The sequence below is a fragment of the Parasteatoda tepidariorum genome, chromosome 5, assembly GCF_982258835.1.
Source record: "Parasteatoda tepidariorum strain Cologne lab strain chromosome 5, Ptep-v5.0, whole genome shotgun sequence".
Taxonomy (NCBI): domain Eukaryota; kingdom Metazoa; phylum Arthropoda; class Arachnida; order Araneae; family Theridiidae; genus Parasteatoda; species Parasteatoda tepidariorum.
Window position 1 is genome coordinate 52,385,564 of NC_141759.1, and position 21,512 is coordinate 52,407,075.

The window sequence follows — 21,512 nt, forward strand, 5'->3', positions numbered from 1 at the left end:
GGGGGGGGGGGAAACAGAAACTTCAGCGTTTTTAAAGAAATTATTAGTTTCTAACTATTAACAAAATCTAGTCAGGAATTTAACAGGATGGATTTTATACAAATATTTTTTTAGTTTTTCATTTTAAGTAGGATTTTGATGAAAATGTAAATCAAAAGCCATTATTTTTTTTTCTTACCAAGTTTTAATATTTAAAAAATATATATATTCATTACTTAATACTGTTTGGATTAGTTTCAATGTTTGATGAACTTCTGAATTACCCCTTTTAAGTTCAAATCGTGGAGTTTAATTTATCAATGAGATATTGATGTTTAAGAGCATCTTAATTCTTTAATTAACTTTTTATCTTTAATATAATATGTATGCATTTATTAAACCCAAATAGTATTTTTATTTGAAGAACTTGATAAAATGATGAATTGTTTAAATTATATCTCGGAGAATTTCAGTTTTAAAAAATATAGCAAAGGAAGTAAGCAAATAATGAAACTCATCATTTCAATAAAAACCAGTTTGTTTTATGCCCTGACAGAAGTAATAATTAAATTGACTATATATGCGGCTGATATTAATTACTTTTGCACCCAAAAGTTCTCTCCTTTTCAATATGTCAGTGATACCTTCTGTCACTAGAATTTCCTATGTCCATTTCTCCCCCTATATTTGTAGGTACCTCAGTCAAAATCTAACAGCAAATGTAGACAACGCCTTTTAAATTAGATCTAATCTAAGCAGATTTAGTGCGATTGTTGCAAAAAGGTTTGGTCCCGCAGTGGACTGATCGTTAAGACACGGTTCCCAGCTGATCACCGAAGTCAAGCATCACTGGCTACGGTCAGTGTGCGGGTGGGTGACCACTTGGATCAGTCTGCGTAGGGACCGAGGGTGTGCGGTATGGGTCCTCGTTAAACTGTGCTACCGTAAAGTGCTCGACTTCGCGCGCAGGTCGTCGGGCTACCGAAGCGGGGGTGCCATTCCCTCCGCAGAGGATCAAAATTGTGATGGCATGTCTTCGGATCATCCTCCGGGATGTTTCCCAGACCGTCGCCAATAACCCATTGTGCAGCTCTAGTGCGACGTAAATTAACAACAACAAAAAGGTTTGTTTTAATTATAAGAAAACAATCCCAAGTATTGTTTGAATACAAGTTGTATCTCTTAAATTAACGAATATTTAAAAAAAAAAAAAAACTTTGCTATTTTTATAATATTTTTACTTTTTGAAAAAAAAATTTAAAACTTTTTCGAACTTTTCGAATTTGCTACGGTCATACAAAATAATCATTATGCATGTTTACGTTGTTGTAAAAACCTAAAATTACCAGAAATTCTTCAAATAATAAGTTAAAATATGCAAGCATTCAAAAAGTAAGAACAACTTGACTTCAGCCAAATGCCAATAATCCTACCGAATTTTCGCAAAATGACGTAACCATCTCAAAAACTAGTTTTAATTTGATTCTAAGAAAGCTATAAGCTAATTTTTAAATAACAGTAAATACTTTGAGAACCACTCTCATTGTCAACAGGTAATGTCAACAACCTACCGATCAGAGGTTTGACATCTGTTTGTATATTCTAAGATTTTCATTTAGAAAACTAAATTCATTGCTTCAGATCGTTCATTAAATCAAAATTCATTGTCATTTAATCAGTATTTTAAGCAATGAAGATCTATAAATAGATTTGTTTTTATTTTTCTGTTTTGGTTATTTATGCATAGTACGCGTTTGTACGCGTTCTTCATGCATCGTAATAAGTTAATTTATTATTAAAGAAGCATGTGGCAAATTCATAACTTCCTCCTTTTTATCATAAAATATTTCCGCTGTTTTTTTACTTCTTTATGTGCAATTTGTCTCATATTTATTGGATATTCATTTCTCTTCGCATCATCAAAAATACAATCTGTGTCTTCACCTACCTGTGATTTTTACTTGCCTAGAGTAAAAATATTTGGTGTTAAGGTCTGTAGAATAATCTGTTGTTTCATTTGTTTTTGACTATTAAAAAGTTGTTTATTTTTTAAGTTGCTAGTTACTGATTTTTTCTCTAAAATTAATTATGAATCTCTAAAAGTTATCTGAAGTCCAATAAAATAATAAGATAAAATAATGAGTAATAATTGAAGATAAATTAACTTGGTGCATAGATTGAAATGCATTATACAATGCAAACATACTAATGCAGAGCTCCCACAGGTTGGGGAAAATCTGGGATTGTAGGGAATTTTATTTTAACTCCAAAAATCTGGGAATTGTTAGGAAAAGTTGCAATCTTTTTACACAAACCCGGAAAATTCCTTTATCATACCCAGAAAATAACCAGTCTTTGAATTGTCAATAACAGTAATCAGTTATTGAGATTGGAGATAAATAATTCTAACATCTATTACAATTATTTGTTGTAAAAATTTCACATTTTGGTCAAACGGACATGTTTCTATCCTCATTTAATGATATCTTTTTTTGGTTCACAAAATCTAATCAAAGTTTTCTGATGTAAAAATTGCATGGTATAGATAAAATATGGTAGGGATTTTGATTGAAATTTACCTGATATACCAGCAAAACACAGGGAATTTTTTTCTGAAATTGAGTGGTAACCCTGTAATGTTACTTTAATTATAATGGAAAAGTGAATTATATCTGTTCTTTATAAAAACATTGAGGCTTCTAAAACCATATGAATATTTTTTAATTTATATAAAATTATAACTAAATACAATATTATGTTTTTATTAATCAAATTTCCATTACAAATGATAAACTTTTGATCTGATATTAAAATTGCATTTTTTTTAAGTATCTAGGCAGATTACAGTGGTTAAAATTATAATTAAATTATAATTTAATCAATATTTCTATTAGGAAGAATTATCAGTTGCTATGAAATGAAATTATTTATGTAACCAGGGATGAGATTTTTCCGCTTTTTAGCGGATTTCCGCCTTTTTCACTTCTGTCTCTTGAATTTCAGCCTTATTATCAAAAACTCCGATTTTCTAAAAGTTTCAGTTTTTTAAATAAATGTTTCGCCTTTTCTGAAAACTAAGTCGTTGAAATAAAATAATTATATTTATTTCCGATTTGATATATAGATATAATATATCGAAAGCTATTTTGAAAATTCAAACTACATAGCTGCTAACCCTTCTACATATCTACTTATTTTAGCTTTTACGAGCAGAAAATAAGATTTTCTTAATTTTCCCCCTTCCGCTAGATAGCTCGTATTTTAATATCAAACTTCGATTTTCGTATTTACCTGATTTAAAAGTTGTTCACTGCGATTCTTATTCACGCGATTTCAATATCGTTCATTGCGTTTCTTATTTACGAGATTTTAAAATCCAATATCGCGATTTGTATTCAGGCATTTTTAAAATTCTATGTAACGATTCATATTCACGGCGAGTTTATCCAAAGTCGTGATTAATTTTTGCGGTTGTAATATTCAACATCTATTTTCGTACTTACATGTGATTTTAAAATTATCCTTTGGATTCGTATTCACGCCATTTAGAAATTATGCATCGTAATTCGTATCTACGCGATCTGAAAATTACGCATCATGATTTCTATTTTCACATTTTTGAAATCCAATACCGAGTTTCATTCACGTGATTTCTATATCGTGATTTATATTCACGCGATTTTAAAATCCAAGATCGCGATTCTTGTAAAAAGTAATTTTTTTTTGGAATTAGTACCTATAAATGTGGCAGTTATTCTATAAACGATTATTGCTATATGTAGGCATTACAACATCAGCGAAACTGGATGAGAATATGTTACTGATATTTTTGCTATAAATCACGATTTACTCCCATGAAAATTCAGCTTTTTTGCCTTTTGGCCAATCTCATCCCTGTATGTAGCTTGAAAATATAATTGAACTCTATGATATAACTTATAAATTGAGTTTATATATTATTACAGAACATAAAAAAACTGTTTTTATATACTTTAACTCTTAATTGCAATATCAGCAGCATGGCACTTTAACTTACTGTGTCTAATGTCATGTAAATACATGACATTAGACAAAAAAAATCAATGATTTATTGTTGTCATATTTACAATTAACTTAATTATAATTATAAAATTAATATTATATTTAATTAACTCTAACTATTAACTCTTGCTGGAAAGTGAACTTGAAATATTTTCAGATTGTTAAGGGCAATAATATCTATAAAACTAATGCATTAAAATTGTTTTGCCAAGGCCTTTAATTATGATAGAAAAGTGATGTATCTTTTAAACATCTATAAAGTTAAATATCTTTTAAAAAACATTGATAAAATTAATTTGTATTCCATTTTTTATGATCTCATTGAAATTTAATTAGGTTTTAGAATTTTTGTTCTTATAGTTGGTAAAATTAAGTTCAGAAATTGAGATTAAAATTTTTTTTTTAGATTCAGAAAGTATAAATAAAGAAATTTAGGGAAAACAACATTGTAAAAATTATTAGAAATTTTTTTTTTATATTTTGCTGATAGGGAGGCACAACATATTAAATTGTGGACAATCTTGCTAAATATTTGGTTAGGCTAAAAAAAATTTTTTTCTTTCTGTTAATAAAAAGGATAATTTATAAGGGTATATTAAAAGAATTAATGTGCTTGAAAGTTGATTTACAATCATACATAAGATTTTTCTTAACTATCCCATGCTAAATTAAGTCCTATCCCAGGTAAATGCAGGCGTAATAATATCCAGATATCTTACAGGTATAATAATATCCAGACACTTTACATCATTCCACTTTTTTTATGAGGCTTAATTTAATGCTTTTTAAATTCATTGCAATACATATTTTTATTAAAATTTTTATAGGATAAAAATGCAATTAGGTTTGAGAAAATTTATAATTTTTGAATCAAATTGTTTCATATAGCAGTTTTTAGTTGCAACAAAAATCCAATCTGTTTTGAAATGTAACATAAAATGATTTTTTAATGTTGTAGCACATTCCTAGTGTCAAAAGAATTGGTTAAGTTCTTTAATTATAAAATACCCACAAATTATTTATTTTTTCATCGTCTAAAGATATTTAATGTAAATATTTCTTGATCACCCTTTCTTAATGTTATTATCTTTTATTATTATGATTTGATTTTTATTACAAATTAACAGCTTAAAACTAAAAGTGGTATTGTTTTATTATACAATAATTTATTTGTAATATCACCTTATTATAAACATTTTATGAAAAAGCACGTAAAATTATTTCCAGCCAAAATTGTTTTTATGAATTAATTTTATAAAATATTACCAAACAATGTGGCTAAAAAACATTTTATTAATTTTAAAATAACCAAAAGTTGGACTGAATTTTAAAAAACAAAATTGTATATTAAATTGTAATGTTAACTTTGTAAAATAATTAAAAATAATTAAGTTTGAATTTTATCCCAATTGTCTCTGGAACTGTGTTAATACAATAAAAAATTTTGAGACCTTTCAATTGAGTTGATTTAATTTTTTATTTAACACTCTGTTAAATAAAAATAATAGTTTATAAATCTAAAACCTCCCAAAGAATGATGAAATTCCCTGAAAACAAGTTATAAATAGTTACTAAACATTTAACTTGTTAGAAGCAAATCCTGTAATCTTATTAAGTACTTAGGAATAAAAATTTGCAATATTTCTGAAGAAAAAAAACTACGTTCTAACTTTTAAAATCCCATAAAATTTGTGTTTTTAATTAAATACCCAGGTGGCCTGGGATTTTATTGTGCTAAATAGGGATAAAGATTTTAAGTTTTTACTTTCCAAAATGAAGTTGCAACATCAATTTATGCAACAGATGTATCAATGCAGTTAGAAAGAAAATCACAGGCATTTTTATGCAAACCGTGTATGTTTACAGAAATTTCTTTCATTCAAAATAAAACATGCTAAAAGAAAAACAAAAGTCAATATTATCTCAATTTGATTATCCATTTTATATCTGATCTGCACAAATATTTCTGAATGACTAATACTTGTCTAAAAATGAACATGCGAATCAAAAGCTACTTATTGCTTAGTTATTATATACAAATATTCAAAATCTATTAACTCTCACCTTTAAGTATTATATAAAATATTTTTGTTCTATAATTTTTAAGAAAAAGTATATTTTGATGGGATTTTTTCAATCAATAATTTATTTCAATAAGAATCTATTTAGGAATTTTAAAATGTAACGTTCTATATAAACTGAATGTTTCTTTCAAGAAAAAATGGTTTTAATAATTCATGTAAGAGAAATTCCAATTTTTGGATTATTAATTAGTTGTAAGAGCAGTTCAATGAACAATTTTTTTTTTCCTTTTTAGAATGGAGAGAAGACTCTAGCCATTGTTGAAACTGTTTTCCGTGACCTTGGGTATACTGTCCAAACTAATGATAGCCTGAATTGGGATGTTTTATGGTCATATACATATCCTTTTTATGTATTGGAGAAGGAATTATCTTCTTTGAAGTCTTATCAAAAGGTAAGAAGAGTAATACTATCATGTATGATTTCTAATTACTGCTTAATTTTAATTGTTGATTTATTATTTGGTCTGAACTTTTTAGGTAAATCATTTTCCAGGAAGTGGGTTTATCACTCAAAAGTCTAATCTTGCTTCTCTGAAGCTGAATAATATTCCAAAATCTTTCATTCTACCAATTGATAAAGAGCATTTTATTGAGTATGTAAGTATTGTTTTGAATCTTGTAATCGACTAATTAAATTGTTAAATGTTTTTCTGAAGGAAATTTTTTAATAAAATGATCAGATACTCTTTAACGATATAAGTATTAATGTCATAAAATGCAATGTTGGGAAGATTTCTGTATCAGTACCTGCAATATTAAGAAAGTTGTCAAATTTTGGTGACAAACTGGCATTGGCACATTCGAAATTGTAAAAAACATCTCAGAAAGAGATCTACTCAAAGATTATAACTTGTATCCAATCTTGGTCAAACCACTAATTTTTTTTATTTTTAGCTTTTTATAATTATATAAAACATTAGGTACCTTACTGTTAGTAGTCACTAATTGATACAGATACTGAAATATCCCCACAATATTGTGTATTTTATGAATAGTATTGTATGTGTCTTTACAAATGTAACAATATATAGTCTATATTGTATAGTCTATCTTTTATATGAATGACAAGCATTTGAAGAAACATACTTGTATTGAGATGATGTAAAACTTAGATTGCACACATTACTGTTGATGCTAAAATAAATGTATATAAATTATCAGTGACTTAGTAATTCTAATATACAAGCATAATGTAAAATATTTTTGTAGTATTTATTAAAGAGAAGCCTTAATTGTTGTTGAAATGAAAGTTATTTTTATTTTATGTCTCAGAAAGAGGTGTGTGATTTTTCAATTTTTTTTCTATGTGATTACTTTTTATTTTTAGAATTTTGTTTTATAAAACTTTGTTATTTATAGGCACAAAAAAATCAAAATAAGTCTTGGATCATGAAAAGTTCTACTCATCGATTTATGCATATAGTTAACCTAACTTCAAATTTAGACGAGAATGGAGTTTTTATTCAAGAATTTATTCAAAATCCTTTATTAATTAATAACAAGTAAGTATGAAGGTTTGATCAAATAACTGGTTAATATTAATTTTGCTTTTTTTACAATAGAAGTTATATTTTGTGAAAATGTTTAGGATTTCCATTTATCTCTATAGAGTATTTTTATGTTTATGATTGATGTATGCTGATGGTAATATATAAATGATTTCATTTGATCAGAGATATCAAGATGCTAAGATTATATTAATTTGTAAAAGTTTCTGTGAGATATTTTTGGGCCAGAAGTTTTTAAATTAAGTCCTGTTTATTTTTCATATTATTTTTATTGTTATAACTTATCCCTTAAGTTGTAGCTAATCAGTGTTTTAAGAAAAGTAGTGGAGAAAATGCTCACCAAAGTCTTTTCAAAATTTGATTTTAATTTGTTTTAAAATGCAGCTTGAACTTGTTGGAACACTTTTCCCATGCACCATTGCTTTATTCAAGAATTTATGCGAGAAGCACTGATTATGCAAAGTCAATGCCGCATTTGTTGTATAAAATTCAATTTAATTCAACCCTTTATATCCCATTGTCCTTTTTTCTTGTTAGTATAATTGTGAAATTGCATTAGAAACTCTTATGAAATATTTCTTTACGAAAATTTCTTTTACACTTTTTTTTCCCGCTTTTATCAAAGGCACAAGTTTGTTTCATGTTAAGTTTTTTCTGTTTTGTATCTGCTCAAAAAGAGTTTTTTGCAATGACCAGTAAAGTTTGAAGTCTGTTTAATTTTGAATTAATTAATTATTTTGTATTCTACATATATTTTAATAAATACTATTGTAAGAATTATGTTTTTCTTTTAATTTTTTATAAACTTAGATTTTAACAGTTTTTTTTTTTTTAACATTTACTGCAATTTTTTTTTATCCTTTTCAAATAAAATAAAAAAAATTTATCAAACAAAATGTTTTAGTAAGCAAAAAAGTTGATTCACCCTATCTGAAATACAAAATATTATTAAAATAGTTGTGACTAGGGCATTAATGTATTCAATTAAATTTTTAAACCAAGATGCAGAAATAAATATTTTATTTGTCAATAATTTATAGAGGTAATTATAGAGGTTTATTTGTCAATAATATATTTGTAGAATGTAAAAGTCTGAAGGTCATGATTTTGATCCCGGCAGCCAACTAAAAAACTGGCGTGTATACGCATCAAGGTGCACGCTAAATCTGTCATTGCTGAGATTTCTCTCATTGGTTTTCGTGTGGAAGTTTGAGAGAGAAGTACTTTTTCAAACACTGTCCACATCAAATTACAGTGGTCAAAAAATACACAGTGTTCCTACCATGACTGTTAAAAAGTAGAGCCCTGCTAGTCGAACTAGGTGCTTTGCCATAGTTAGGTGTGTGAATGTTTCATACATCAGAATTTAATTTAAAACTTCATGGAATGAACATATTCTTTCACGATATTTCACGCAAGCACTAATCAAGTAGTTAAGCTCTAAATTATAACTTAGCAAACATGTATGGCAAAACAAAATTTTTGGGCTTGAGCTTGAATAATTTTTCTTGTATTTGTTTTTTCTTCTGTGGAATGACATTTTTTTAAAACTTTCCTTATTAGTATTTTTGAAAGTCGCTTTCAGTTGTGAACGTATATTTCATATTAAGTTAAAATCAGACAATATTACTTAAAATTGAAAGGGTTAAGTATGTTCTGTTTCGTATGTTATGTCACTTGATTGAGGAAAACTTTGTTTTAATTTCAGAAAATTTGATATTGGTGTTTATGTCATACTTACAAGCATCAATCCTTTACGTGTTTATATCTATTCGGGAGATATTTTGCTTAGGTAAGTACATATACTGCAAATTATTTATTTAAATTTAAGATTTTAGTTTATTAATTTCAGTAGTATCAGCATTGCAGCCTCTGCTTCCTGCCGTCTGTGTGGGGGTAGTTCCATGAATGAAGAACTCCCTTGTGTGCACCAAACTGTAAAATATTGACACTAAGGATACTTTCAATTCTGATATTTTGCATTTTTATTGGTGAGCAAGATAGCTTATAACCGATTAACCCAACCTGGGTGTAGGTTAAAAAAAATCAATTTTTTTTATATAATCTTTATTTTTTTCTTTAGAGTAAGAAAAAATAAAAATGTATTATCAATTTGCGAGTAGATCTGTGTTTCCATTCTTAATAATATAGTTTTTGCTTTATAGTCCTGTTACACATGGTTGTGATAGTGCTGACAACTTTAAGACACACTTGCAAAATGTTTTAAAGGATCTTCTTCAAAAAATCAATAAAAAATTAATTCATTACATTTTTAGTAGTTGATTTCTTATTTATATTGGTCAATTTGTTTCTTTATTTTTTTAAGAAATTCTATTAGTAAAGATTTTGTATTGTAAATTCGAAGTTTAGTATGAAAAATGTATTTCAAATTCACTACTGCCCACGAAATAAAATATCAACACACTTAAATAAAATAAATGAGCATAATTTTTTTGGTTAAATATGGTAATAAAAATAATGGACTTTAATTCTTGATAAGAATAATAAAACTTCCATGTCATTGTGGTTGACATATATTTATTTATGAAATAATTTTTTTTTCTTGCAAAAAAAATATATATATTCGCCAAAAGCTCCAGGATTTATTACCTTCATCTTTTGTATGGTTGAAGATCTTTGGTATGAAGGATATGAAGTAGATCTTTGGGTCATTATATCAACACCACTGCCTCCCATTTGTTCTACATTGTTATTTTTATCAGGTGGTCTCTAAAAAGTGTAGTTTAAGAACGATCCAGGCCCGTAGAGTAAACAAGGAATTGTTGCCTGTATTAGCGTTATAACTGCAGAAATCGGAGTATTGCTAGGAATTTTTTAACTTGTGCTTAATTCACTTGCTTGAATCCTGTATTGCAGCTGGTGATTCCTTATTCGAGCACTTGTTACAAAGTTTTCTATAATAAAGATTGTTTCCTCCTATTATTGTCGTTATTGTATTTCCCATTTTCACTATGTAAGTACAATCTCTCTCCTTTGCCTTTCAGACATCACAAAGCTAGAAAAGAAAGCTTTTTTTTTTCAGACAACACGAAGCTATTTGTTTTGACAAGCCATTAATTTTTACCATTAATTATTACCATAATCATTACCATTAATTTTGTTACACACTATATGAAGGTACCTTTGATTATTATAAAATAAAAACTAATTAAATATTTTAGAAGAGTAAATTATTTCTGTAAAGAGGTACATATAGTTTAACTCTTACATATATTACATATAAAGTTATATATACAAAACTAATTAAATATTTTGGAATAGTAAATAATTTTTTAAAGAGTTACATATGTAAAATATTATTTAACTATATATCAGTTAAATAATATTCAATATTTGATTGTGAAATTCAATTAAACAAAGTTAGTGCTTTGATTTTGTTATGAAACTCAATATAAGTGCCTTATAGTTATCAGTTATTGTTTTAGTCTTAAATGTGTCAAGTTTATTTTTATTTTGTTTCAAATTTAGTAGAGAAAATTGTTTTTTGTATTAAATTTGTTGTTTCACATGCATTAAAAATAATTTCACAATGAAATATTTTTTATTTCTGTCATTTATAGGTTTTGCAAAAAAGACTACTATCCTCTGAATTTATCATCGCCTGAATCTTACATTGTTGGAGATGATTATTTACCAATTTGGGAAGTATGTATTGTTTTAGGGCTTTTGTCTTTTGATCTCAAACTTAGTTTCATCTAGGGCTTCGTTGCTTTAATAAAATTCTACTTATAATAATTTTTTCAACAGATAATTTGGTAAAAAATTTCAACTCATTTTCAACCTATTGAAAATTGAACCTTATTATTTTATTATAACTTCATGCATTTATTGCTTTTATTATGGAGTTAAAAAAGTATAATAATTATATTACATTTTTGATTTAAAATACTTTAAAAATTGTTTTTGTGTCTTTATTTTTTCTGATTTTTTTATTTATTATATTAGTTTTATTTGTTTTGTCATTTAAATTTGAAAGAATTATCATATTAGACAATGTTTGAATTTATAAGTAAGTTATTTTGACTGTATTTTAATCCAGGTACCTGATTTGCAGTTTTATTTCTCAGAATTAAATTACACAGCAAAAGAATCATTGAATGCGTATCTCCTAAAACAAGGTACTTTTTTACCATTTTACTGTAATGTTAAAAAATAGTTCATGCTTCAATGTGCTTATTTTTTTTTAAAAATATTTTATTCTTAATTGAAACACGATCTTGAAATATTAGAAATAAACATTTTTCTATGTTTCAATGTTTTATTAAATGTCCAGGACACTCAAAAAAATTTCACTGAACAATGTATTCCTAAATAAATATAAAAAAATTATTAAAGTTATTTCAAATTTCGTAGATTTAAAAATCCTTATCAGATAATACAATACTGTTCTGATAAAGATTCACATTGATCACATTTTATGAATTAGAAAACTACAAGTTGAACTGGTTAAAAAAAACTTCAGTGCTTTAAGTATAAAGACAAAATAATGTGTGAAAACAATTTTGATGAGTTAAAATGATGCAAACACTGTTGCGCTCATTTTATTCACCTGTAATTCCTCTTTGTTTATCAGTTTTATATTGTTATAAATTGTCTTTTTGGTTAATCATTTATTATACATTCTTTATTTCTTATATTACGTTCCCTATTTAAATTTTTAGAGACCTTCAATTAAGAAGAGTACCAAATATTTTATGAACAGACTTTGTTAAAATTTTGAAGTGTAAGATTCATATAATGCTGATAATATTTTTCATATTTAGCTAAAAGTTTTTTCTTCTAAAAACTTTTCGATTAACCCAAGTATATTTAATTATTTGGCAATAAGAGGCAAAAAATACTACTACTTTAACTTTACAGAATATCAATTTTTTCAACTGAACCAGCTATGGAACATTTTTTTTGCATAAAAAATGTTCATAATTAACAATTGTTTGTGATTTTTACAGTACAAAATTCTCTACAACTACAACAAGAATAAATACTGTTCTCACGGAGTTAACGTATCAGTGTTCATAATTATCCTGTATCTCCTCTCTTAATATTTAATGATAAAAACTCAAATGTAAATTTCTCTAATCCGACTAACTAATCACCATTTTTTAAATCAGAACTTAATATTTTATCAACATTTGTAACAATTTGATATTAAGTTCTTTTTTTCCAAATGCTGATAATTATAAACACTTTCTCTTGCTAGTATCGAGTGCCAAAAATCGAATAAAAATTTAGGTGTTAAAATAGTCTTTTGTATGTGGGAAAAGAGGGGAAATTATTTCTTTGACCTCCAGTCACGCCATCTCTCTTCATACATCTACATCAATATTGTGTTTGAAGATCTGAAAGTACATACATATAAGAAAAAATATCAATAGTTTAATACATTGTTGTTTTCTCACGGAGTTAACGTATCAGTGTTCATAATTATCCTGTATCTCCTCTTAATATTTAATGATAAAAACTCAAATGTAAATTTCTCTAATCCGACTAACTAATCACCATTTTTTAAATCAGAACTTAATATTTTATCAACATTTGTAACAATTTGATATTAAGTTCTTTTTTTCCAAATGCTGATAATTATAAACACTTTCTCTTGCTAGTATCGAGTGCCAAAAATCGAATAAAAATTTAGGTGTTAAAATAGTCTTTTGTATGTGGGAAAAGAGGGGAAATTATTTCTTTGACCTCCAGTCACGCCATCTCTCTTCATACATCTACATCAATATTGTGTTTGAAGATCTGAAAGTACATACATATAAGAAAAAATATCAATAGTTTAATACATTGTCAAATAATGTCAATATTTTGTGAATGAGAATCCTTTAAAAATTGTACAACAGACTAAGTCTAACTTAAAAGGAATAATGATAAATCACTTATGTAGAAACAATGCCATATGTCATAAACACAAAATAGGCATTGTTATAATTTTTTTTCCATAAAGAATGAATAAACTTTTACAACCTTTTTAAATATTGTCCTTGGTTGTTTCAAAATTAAGCTGCATATATATTTTTTGTTTAAAATATATATTTATAATCATAATTGTTCATTAAGTTTTATAGAATTTTAATAAATTATTTTCCTTTATAATTACTCTTCTAATTAAGTAAGGATGTGAAAAATATGTACGTCGATAATCACTTATGTAGGAATTATTTTTTATAATAATTATTATTATTATAATCACTTATGTAGAAAAATATTTTGTAATAGCATTTTAATAAACCATTTTTGCCTTATAATTATTTATTTAATTAGGTATGGTTGTGAAAAATATTTATGTAGATAATCACTTATGTAGAAAAAAAATTTGTAATAGGATTTTAATAAATTATTTTTGTTTTATAATTAGTTTTTTATAATAATAATTATTATTTTTGTTTATTATAATTACTTATCCAGAAAAATATTTTGTAATAGCATTTTAATAAATCATTTCTGTTTTATAATTATTTTTCCAATTAGGTATGGATGTGAAAAAAATGTGGCTTCAAATTCATGAGGCTATTCAAGATGTTTATTATGAAACAGAAGATAATTTAAAGTACAGTTCTTCAATGTTCTCAAATAAAAGGTAATAATTTAAATCCAGGTAAAATTTGTGTTTTTCTTATTTTAAAAATACATTCATGTTTCTCCTTTCAGAAATTTCTTCGAATTAGTGAGGTTTGACTTTATAGCAGATGCAGAATTTAATGTGCATCTTTTGGAGGTAATTTATTTTTGAAATATTATTATTTTAGAAGATTAATGATTTTTTTGTTCAATTTTTATACATGCTACATATTTATATTTGATCAGTATCATGAAGTCAATTTAGATCAAAAGCAATAGTTTTTGTACTCACAAGTGACCTTAGTCAATTTTTAAGGTGTTATAACAAAAACAATAATCAAATGTTCATAGGATTTTTTATTTGGCATAAATTACTTAGCACTTTTTTCTTTTGAACTGCATCATTGACAGCATGTTTCATTGACATTTGAGCTTTTTTTTTTTTTTTAATGACATAAAAGTACTTTCCTTTATTTCTTATATAGAAGAGTTACATTATTTTGTTTCTTTTTATTTAATTAATTTTAATTCAGTAAAATATAATTTTTGGACTTAAGCTGCATTTCTTATTTTCATAAATTTTTCATCTTTTTCATAGAAAAGGTTTTTTTTTGGTGCTTTTCATCTCATTTATTTTAAAAACACTGTTATTCTATAATATAATCAAACTGGAGTTATTACTGAAAGTAAACCACTGAATAACAGTTTTATAAAACTATTTCTGATGATTAACTTTATCACTAAGCTATCAGTAAAAGATCACTGAAGGTCTAAATAATTGTCTTTTAAGATTTATGAGCAGAAAAAAAAAGTGTAGGGAGATACATTATTAGCATTAAAAATTTAAGCTTCATTCTCTATTATCCAAGTATAGTTTCATTATAAGTCTGATTAAATTATATAAGTATAATTCAAAAGTTTTTTTTATTTTATTGCAAAGGCAGTGAAAATTAACACTAAATGGAATGCGTGCTATAAGGGCAAAAACTGTATTTACATATATCTTGACTTTTTTATTTGTTTTGATTCATAAAACAACCATATTTAAAAAATAGAAGATGTGTTTGCATTTTAAAATTTCTCTATATTAAAAAAAGTTATTGCCATCACTGCCATTTTAAACGATTTTCACCATGAGCATTTCTTATTCTCATAGTGTGATGCAGGGCTGATTGTGCTCCGGAAAAAATCCGGATTTCCGGATTTTTCGCTAACAGTGATCCGGAAGTTTCCGGATATCGAAGGTCCAGACTTTTCAAAAAATTATTGATCACAGAATTTCCGGAAATCAAATTTTCAAAGGTGGAACTTAAAAACACAGTTTATTTGTTTGTAAGGGAGAGCCAGTTACTTTATAAGCTTATATTCATGATTAATATTTATTTTTTTATCAGTAAATAGTTATTATAATCATAAACACAAGAAAGAAAGACATATTTGTAAATTTTAATTACTTCTCCAGGTCATCATAGGTATGTGTAAATGGTATAGGTATGTGTAACTCAGGAAATTTTCCGGAATTTCGACTTAGGCCCACAATCACCCCTGGTGATGAAAAATGTGAAATTTTGCTCATTTTTAGAGAGTCTATTCTAGTATAAAAATTTTTATCCATGAAAGCATTAGTTTTTTTTATGTCACAATTATTGGTTTATTCTTTGTGTCATATTATTTAGTTTAGCGAGAACTATTTGCGGGAGGAATATTATTTTTTGCAATTATGTGCACCTATGGTCTCATAACAAGTCTCACTTCGTTTCAATTCCGCATTAGTTTTGAAGTAATTGAACAGCTTTTTAAATTTTTATATATTTTTTTAGATTATTTGAAGTTAAGGTAAATAATTAAATTAAAGGGAAGTATGGAAATTCAATTAAATTATAATTTTTGGTATTCATATTGTAAGATAATTTTTTTTTTACTTTTAAAGTAATTAAATTTTAAAGTTATTGTTTTAAATTTTTTTAGGAAAATGAACAACAAAAAAAACGTTTGGAATTATTTTATTCGGGTGGCTTTCTGTTAATATTTATGCAAATAAAAATGGAGAGTTTTAAAATTCTCCCTCTGATTCTTTAAATTTCAATAAGATTACTTTTCATTCTTTAATGAACTTCTGGGTTTGGCAAAATGCTAATTTTTTTGCATGAGAGAAGGTGAAGTATAAAATTCAAACCACAGAAGGGAATAATAGTCTGTAAAGTTATTGGGATTTCAAGTTTTATGTCTGAGGAATAACCATCCTATCATTCTTGTTGTTTTACAAGTTACAAATAAAGGAATATTTGATACAATGCAACATAACATTTAACTATTATCCAATTATTATTTTGATTGAAAAATTTGAATTTTAGGTAAATATGTCACCAAATCTTTCACCAGCTCACTTTTCTCAAAACGCTTTGTTGTATGAACAAATTGTTTTAAGCACATTGAACATTGCTGGCTTTGTCAGAAAGTTTCCTACAGTAGCACAATACAGGTAATTTTATAAGTAATATAAAGAGAAAATTTTTTATTCTTTAAAAATTATTTAGTTTACTTGAGTTTAATTATTCTTATTTTATTAGTAGTTTTATTCATTTATTAAAACATGCCGGCCAGGTGCCCCAGCATGCTCGACTGTGAAGCCAATGGTTGCGGGTTCCAATTCCGCTCAGGGGGTGAATGTTTTTCGCTGTGTAGTGTGTTAAAGTAGCCTGGTGTAGTGTCTTAAAGTAGCCATTATCAATGGCAGTTTGCCATTGATAATGTTACTCGCCTCCGTGACTTAGGTTCACACATGCCCACTAGGTAACATGAAATGAGCAACACTTCTGCAAAGAACGAAAGTTCAGCCCCTGTCATTGCATATATGCCGCAATGTATATATATATTAAAATATAATACATCAAGATTATTGCTGTTCATTTGATCTCTCAGCTGAAAAATTTAGGTTCAAGCTGAAAAGTTTATTTGAAAAAAAAAATTAAAAACTATTGTAAAACTAAAGTTTACTTTTATAGAATTATTTATATTCCTTCTAATTACTATAAATTAATAACGTTAAATTTTAAAAAATCGTTATATTTTAAAATTTTTAAACGTATGTTAAAAATTTTAACATAAGTTTCATTTATTTAGCAGAAAAAAATTGTTTGAAGGTTATTATTTATATTTTCATTTTAAGTTTTATATTATCATATATTTGTCGTTTTTTTTTTCAATAATTTTTTGCTTGACTAATAAATTTTCTTAATTGCTTTTCTTTTTTAACATAGTATTCTAAATTTCAAAACATTTTGAAGCTTTTGCATCTAATCTGTTTGTTTTATTATTAATGGTTTATGCTGATAATTAATGTTTATTTTTTTTAAAAAAACAACAACTCATATTTGGCATTTTGGTCTTGTTTTGAAAATTTGTCTAATGTCTATTTTCTAATTATTTTAACATTTGGTTTTGGGCTCTCGTTTGATATGGATGGCTAACCCACTCACCGTATAGTTGAAGATACGAGTTTAAAAAAATCAAGCCTGATGTTTGTTGCATACATTTCTTGTACAGTGGAGAAGCAGAAGTATCTGAGAAAGACCTTAATGTATTTCCTGAACAGTGTTCTTCTCAAATTTGTTTTGCATCATGTAAGGCTTTGGTAAGCATGTTTTAAAGTTGTTTCAATATTTACAGTAGATTACTTTTTAATCAGCCTAAATATAATAGCAATCCAGATAGTGAGCATTTTATGCAGCTGATGTTGCTTTTTCCTCCAGAGACTGTAAAAAATTTATTTGAAATTACACTAAATTGATTTTCATATTTATAGCAAAACTTCATTTACTTAAAATATCTTCTTCAAATAATCGAAACTTTACTGATATAAATGTTCAAAGGCATGGATAATACAAGTCTTTCTTTATAATATTCACACTTATAAAAATGCATTACTTTGCATAATGAGATTTAACATGTTCTTACATAAATATAGCAGGAAAGTATTTTTTTAAAATTAGATTTAGATTAATTTTACGATAATTTTTTTTTAAAAATAAAATTATTATTTGGCATGACCTTACCAAGATGCCTTTAAAGAAACTATAAGATGGAATAAGGTTTAAAATATGTAGAAATACTCAGTAGAAACAAGACAAAAGGATTAAGTGAAGAAAAAAATAGTTTTGAAATTGATTTGATTTATTTAGAGATATAAAAGAAACAAAGAGCTAATTTTAAAGTTTAAACATATAGTAATTGAAGTGTTACTACTACATGTTTAGTTTTTTAAATAATTGCGGAAAATCGTAGTGTTTTAAAAAATTAAAAGAATCATCAAAAGGTGCAACTAGTAAAATTTTCATTTTATGACCTGACTAAGTTAAATGCTAACTGAGCTTAAATCCAAAATATAAATATTTTCTTTATAAAAACCACTTGTTGGCTCTGAATGTAAACCAAAACCAGTTCTGAAGCGTGCAAAGAGGTTTTCCTTTTTTCTTAAATGTACAAAGCAAAACTTGTTGCGTAGCAGAATTGGTTGAACTGCTTCACTTGCTTCCGAGATCACATTATTTATGAGGAGGCAAACATAAACATCAAACCAAAACAGTTAAGAAACTCCACCCTGTTGTTGTGCATTGTTATGAGTACTTTTTTTACTGTACTCTTAATGTAAGCAGTTTGAAATATTTTTAATCTGCCTAGATAAGATTACAGCTATAAATAATTCTTTAAAAATTCAAAGGAGTGATTGGTTAAATACATTTATAAGATGAGATTTAGTTTTTTGTCCATATTGTTTCATTAAAATAATATAGATTGGAAAAGAAAACTAAAATGGCTTTTTATTTATAATTGTTTGTTGAAAAAAAGTTGCAAAATTCATAATGCAATTCATACAATCTCATAATTAATAATAAATTTATGGCTCTCTAAATTGGTAATGCAAATGTGTAGGAAAGGGATGTTTTGTTTTTACATTAATTATTGGATTCTTTCCACAAAAGGATTCTTTCTGCAAATTCTAAATTTTTTATGAGGAAAGTTTAAAACATTTAAAAGTGTATAACATCTACAACCTGAAACAAAAAAAGTGTTCCAAACTCTTAAACTTTTGTATTATTACTAATACATCCATGATTGAACAAGTTGAAGTTATTTATCTTATTATCCTGCTTATTAGTTGTGCAATGAAATAAGAATAACTATATTTTATTTTTTTAAAAACTATGCTCATAAAAAAACTTATTTCCCAAACATTTAGCACTGCAAGGTTTGCACTCAATGTTTGACTGATGATATCAAAGGAGTCTTCAAAACTGCTTATGAGGAATTTATTAACCGAGGAAAATATCGGAGACTAATACCACCACCATCTGTAAGTGTGCATTTTTATTCTAAAAATTAGGTTAAATAAAAACTAAAAAATTATTTTATCAGAGTGTGTACCAACAAAAGACTAAGGGGCATATCTACATCCATCAGAGAAAATCAACATAATTTCATTAAAAAATAGAAAAAATTCATTTTTAAAAACATGCTTTTTCATCTTAGCAATAGATTTTGTTTAACAGAAGCACAAAGTGTTTTCACTCACATTGTATTCTTCTTTACTCATTGTCAACAATATTATGCACATCATTCAGTAAAATTTTTTTTAAAAATTAATTTGATAAATAAAATGATTAAAAATTATGACGTTTTTGCTTTTGAATTTTTCTTTTTACCCTTTAAACATGGCAGTTATCATGATGAAACATGTCAATCCGGTTCACTTGTTGTACTAGCAAAAGGTTAAAATGATTTTAAATTCTTTTATTGAAGTATTAAAGATTATGCACTAAACATACATAATAGATTATATACTAAATATATCCTGTCTTACTAATAAAGGTGCAAACTTAATGGAGGATGTGACAATATAAAAAATAATTTTTTTATCATAATACATGGAGTGGGAAATTTAAAGATTACTATAAGGATTTTATATCATTGCATAAGATTAAAGCATTTAAAGGCTATTACTTTTTTCTGAAAATTTTATGTAATGCCATTAGCTTTCATTTATTTATTTATGCATATATATATTTTACTGATCAATAGCCTCTTGTATGTAGTGATTTCCCACTACAGTTGTAACTCCATGTTCATTAGCAAAAGTTTAAGCAAAATTACTAATCTTTAAACAGATAATCATGAAATTAAAACCACAAAAATATACTTTAAATTATTTTTATTTGTTTGTTCCAAATAGGTTAATATAACAAAACTGTACAAACGCTTTCTGATGTAGTTTAAGATTTATACAATTTTACAAGCACCATATATGATCAATAATTTATGAATTCATTTTATGTTAAATAAAAAAATTTCATTGTTTTTAGGTAGAAAAGCAGGATCAAAGAAATAAAAGATTCTTAAAATTTTCGATCGTGAATTCTCTGATGGCCATTTGGTTTGAAGGAAAGTGCTTACAGGACGTTTCTTGGTGCTACTAAAACTTTATAAACATGAGATCAGTGACTAATTTAACTTAGTGTGAAATTTCAGTTTTTATACTTATTAAACTAATAAAGTTCACAAACAAACATATTGCTTGAATTTCTTGTCAATTTTTAAAAAAATAACATGGTGCAATCAACATTGAAATACAATTTTTTTTAGTGAAATTAACTGAATAAGATAATACAAGGAAGATATTGTATATTTACAAAAATATACTTGGGCATGACTTCTTAAAACAAAAGTTACAGAACCCTAGCCAAGCCTGTGGAAGGGTCTGAAGTTATGATTACAGCTTAAAAGGCAAGAAATTTTAGGATATATTTTTAATAAATATCAAAAGGATAACATTTTAAACAAAAGTTTGGCTATAAATAATAGTAATTATTAATACTTGTTTTTTTATGATTTTTTATTAAATAAACAATGTTTTTTCAGATTAAATTTTTTACTGACAGGCTTTGGAATAAAAATTCATTGTATGTGTTTCCTCTGCAAATCCAACCTTGTAACATATCAATTATACCTTTTCTTTTAACATATTAATAAAGACTTTCATGACCAATAATTGCACTTGAAATTCAAATGCAGAAAACTAGCCCATAAAATTATCTTCTATTAATTTCTAGGAATGATTTTAATTTTTTTTGATACAAGAATGGTTTTAAAGTATCAGGTCATATTCCAGATGTTAAGGAAACTTATAACTACAGAGTTAAATAAATATAACTAAAAACATAAAATTTTATTCATAAAAGTTAAGAACAATGTTATAATGTATAGATAAATTTTTAAATAAGATTAAAAAAAAAAAGGAGCTTCTAAAATAAATATCATAAAA

The 21,512-nt window shown here is 26.1% G+C and overlaps 1 protein-coding gene across 4 annotated transcripts; it reads left to right on the plus strand.

Moving 5' to 3' along the window:
• Nucleotides 1–1,442: 1,442 nt before the first annotated feature.
• On the plus strand, nt 1,443–20,759 carry TTLL15 (tubulin tyrosine ligase-like 15). Of its 4 annotated transcripts, none has more exons than XM_016069426.5 (13): nt 1,443–1,559; nt 6,338–6,496; nt 6,582–6,701; nt 7,464–7,606; nt 9,321–9,404; nt 11,194–11,278; nt 11,673–11,751; nt 14,105–14,213; nt 14,285–14,351; nt 16,549–16,676; nt 17,741–17,828; nt 19,434–19,547; nt 20,554–20,759. In XM_016069426.5, the coding sequence occupies exons 1-13, from the start codon at nt 1,536–1,538 to the stop codon at nt 20,665–20,667; spliced, it is 1,314 nt and encodes a 437-aa protein (XP_015924912.3). In that variant the 5' UTR covers nt 1,443–1,535; the 3' UTR covers nt 20,668–20,759. The 4 variants fall into 4 exon arrangements, 3 of the variants coding, with proteins under 3 accessions (XP_015924912.3, XP_015924911.3, XP_042903180.2); XR_001585239.5 differs by having other exon boundaries at nt 1,521–1,970; nt 17,681–17,828; XM_016069425.5 differs by having other exon boundaries at nt 1,522–1,970.
• The last annotated feature ends 753 nt before the right edge of the window (nt 20,760–21,512 follow it).

Bases quoted from the DNA above. Each gene is read 5' to 3' on its own strand.
- TTLL15 (XM_016069425.5), top strand. From the start codon at position 1,785: ATGTGGCAAATTCATAACTTCCTCCTTTTTATCATAAAATATTTCCGC. The intron at 11,752-14,104 runs GTACTTTTTTAC...TTTTCCAATTAG, and splicing joins TGCGTATCTCCTAAAACAAG to GTATGGATGTGAAAAAAATG. The intron at 19,548-20,553 runs GTAAGTGTGCAT...CATTGTTTTTAG, and splicing joins GACTAATACCACCACCATCT to GTAGAAAAGCAGGATCAAAG.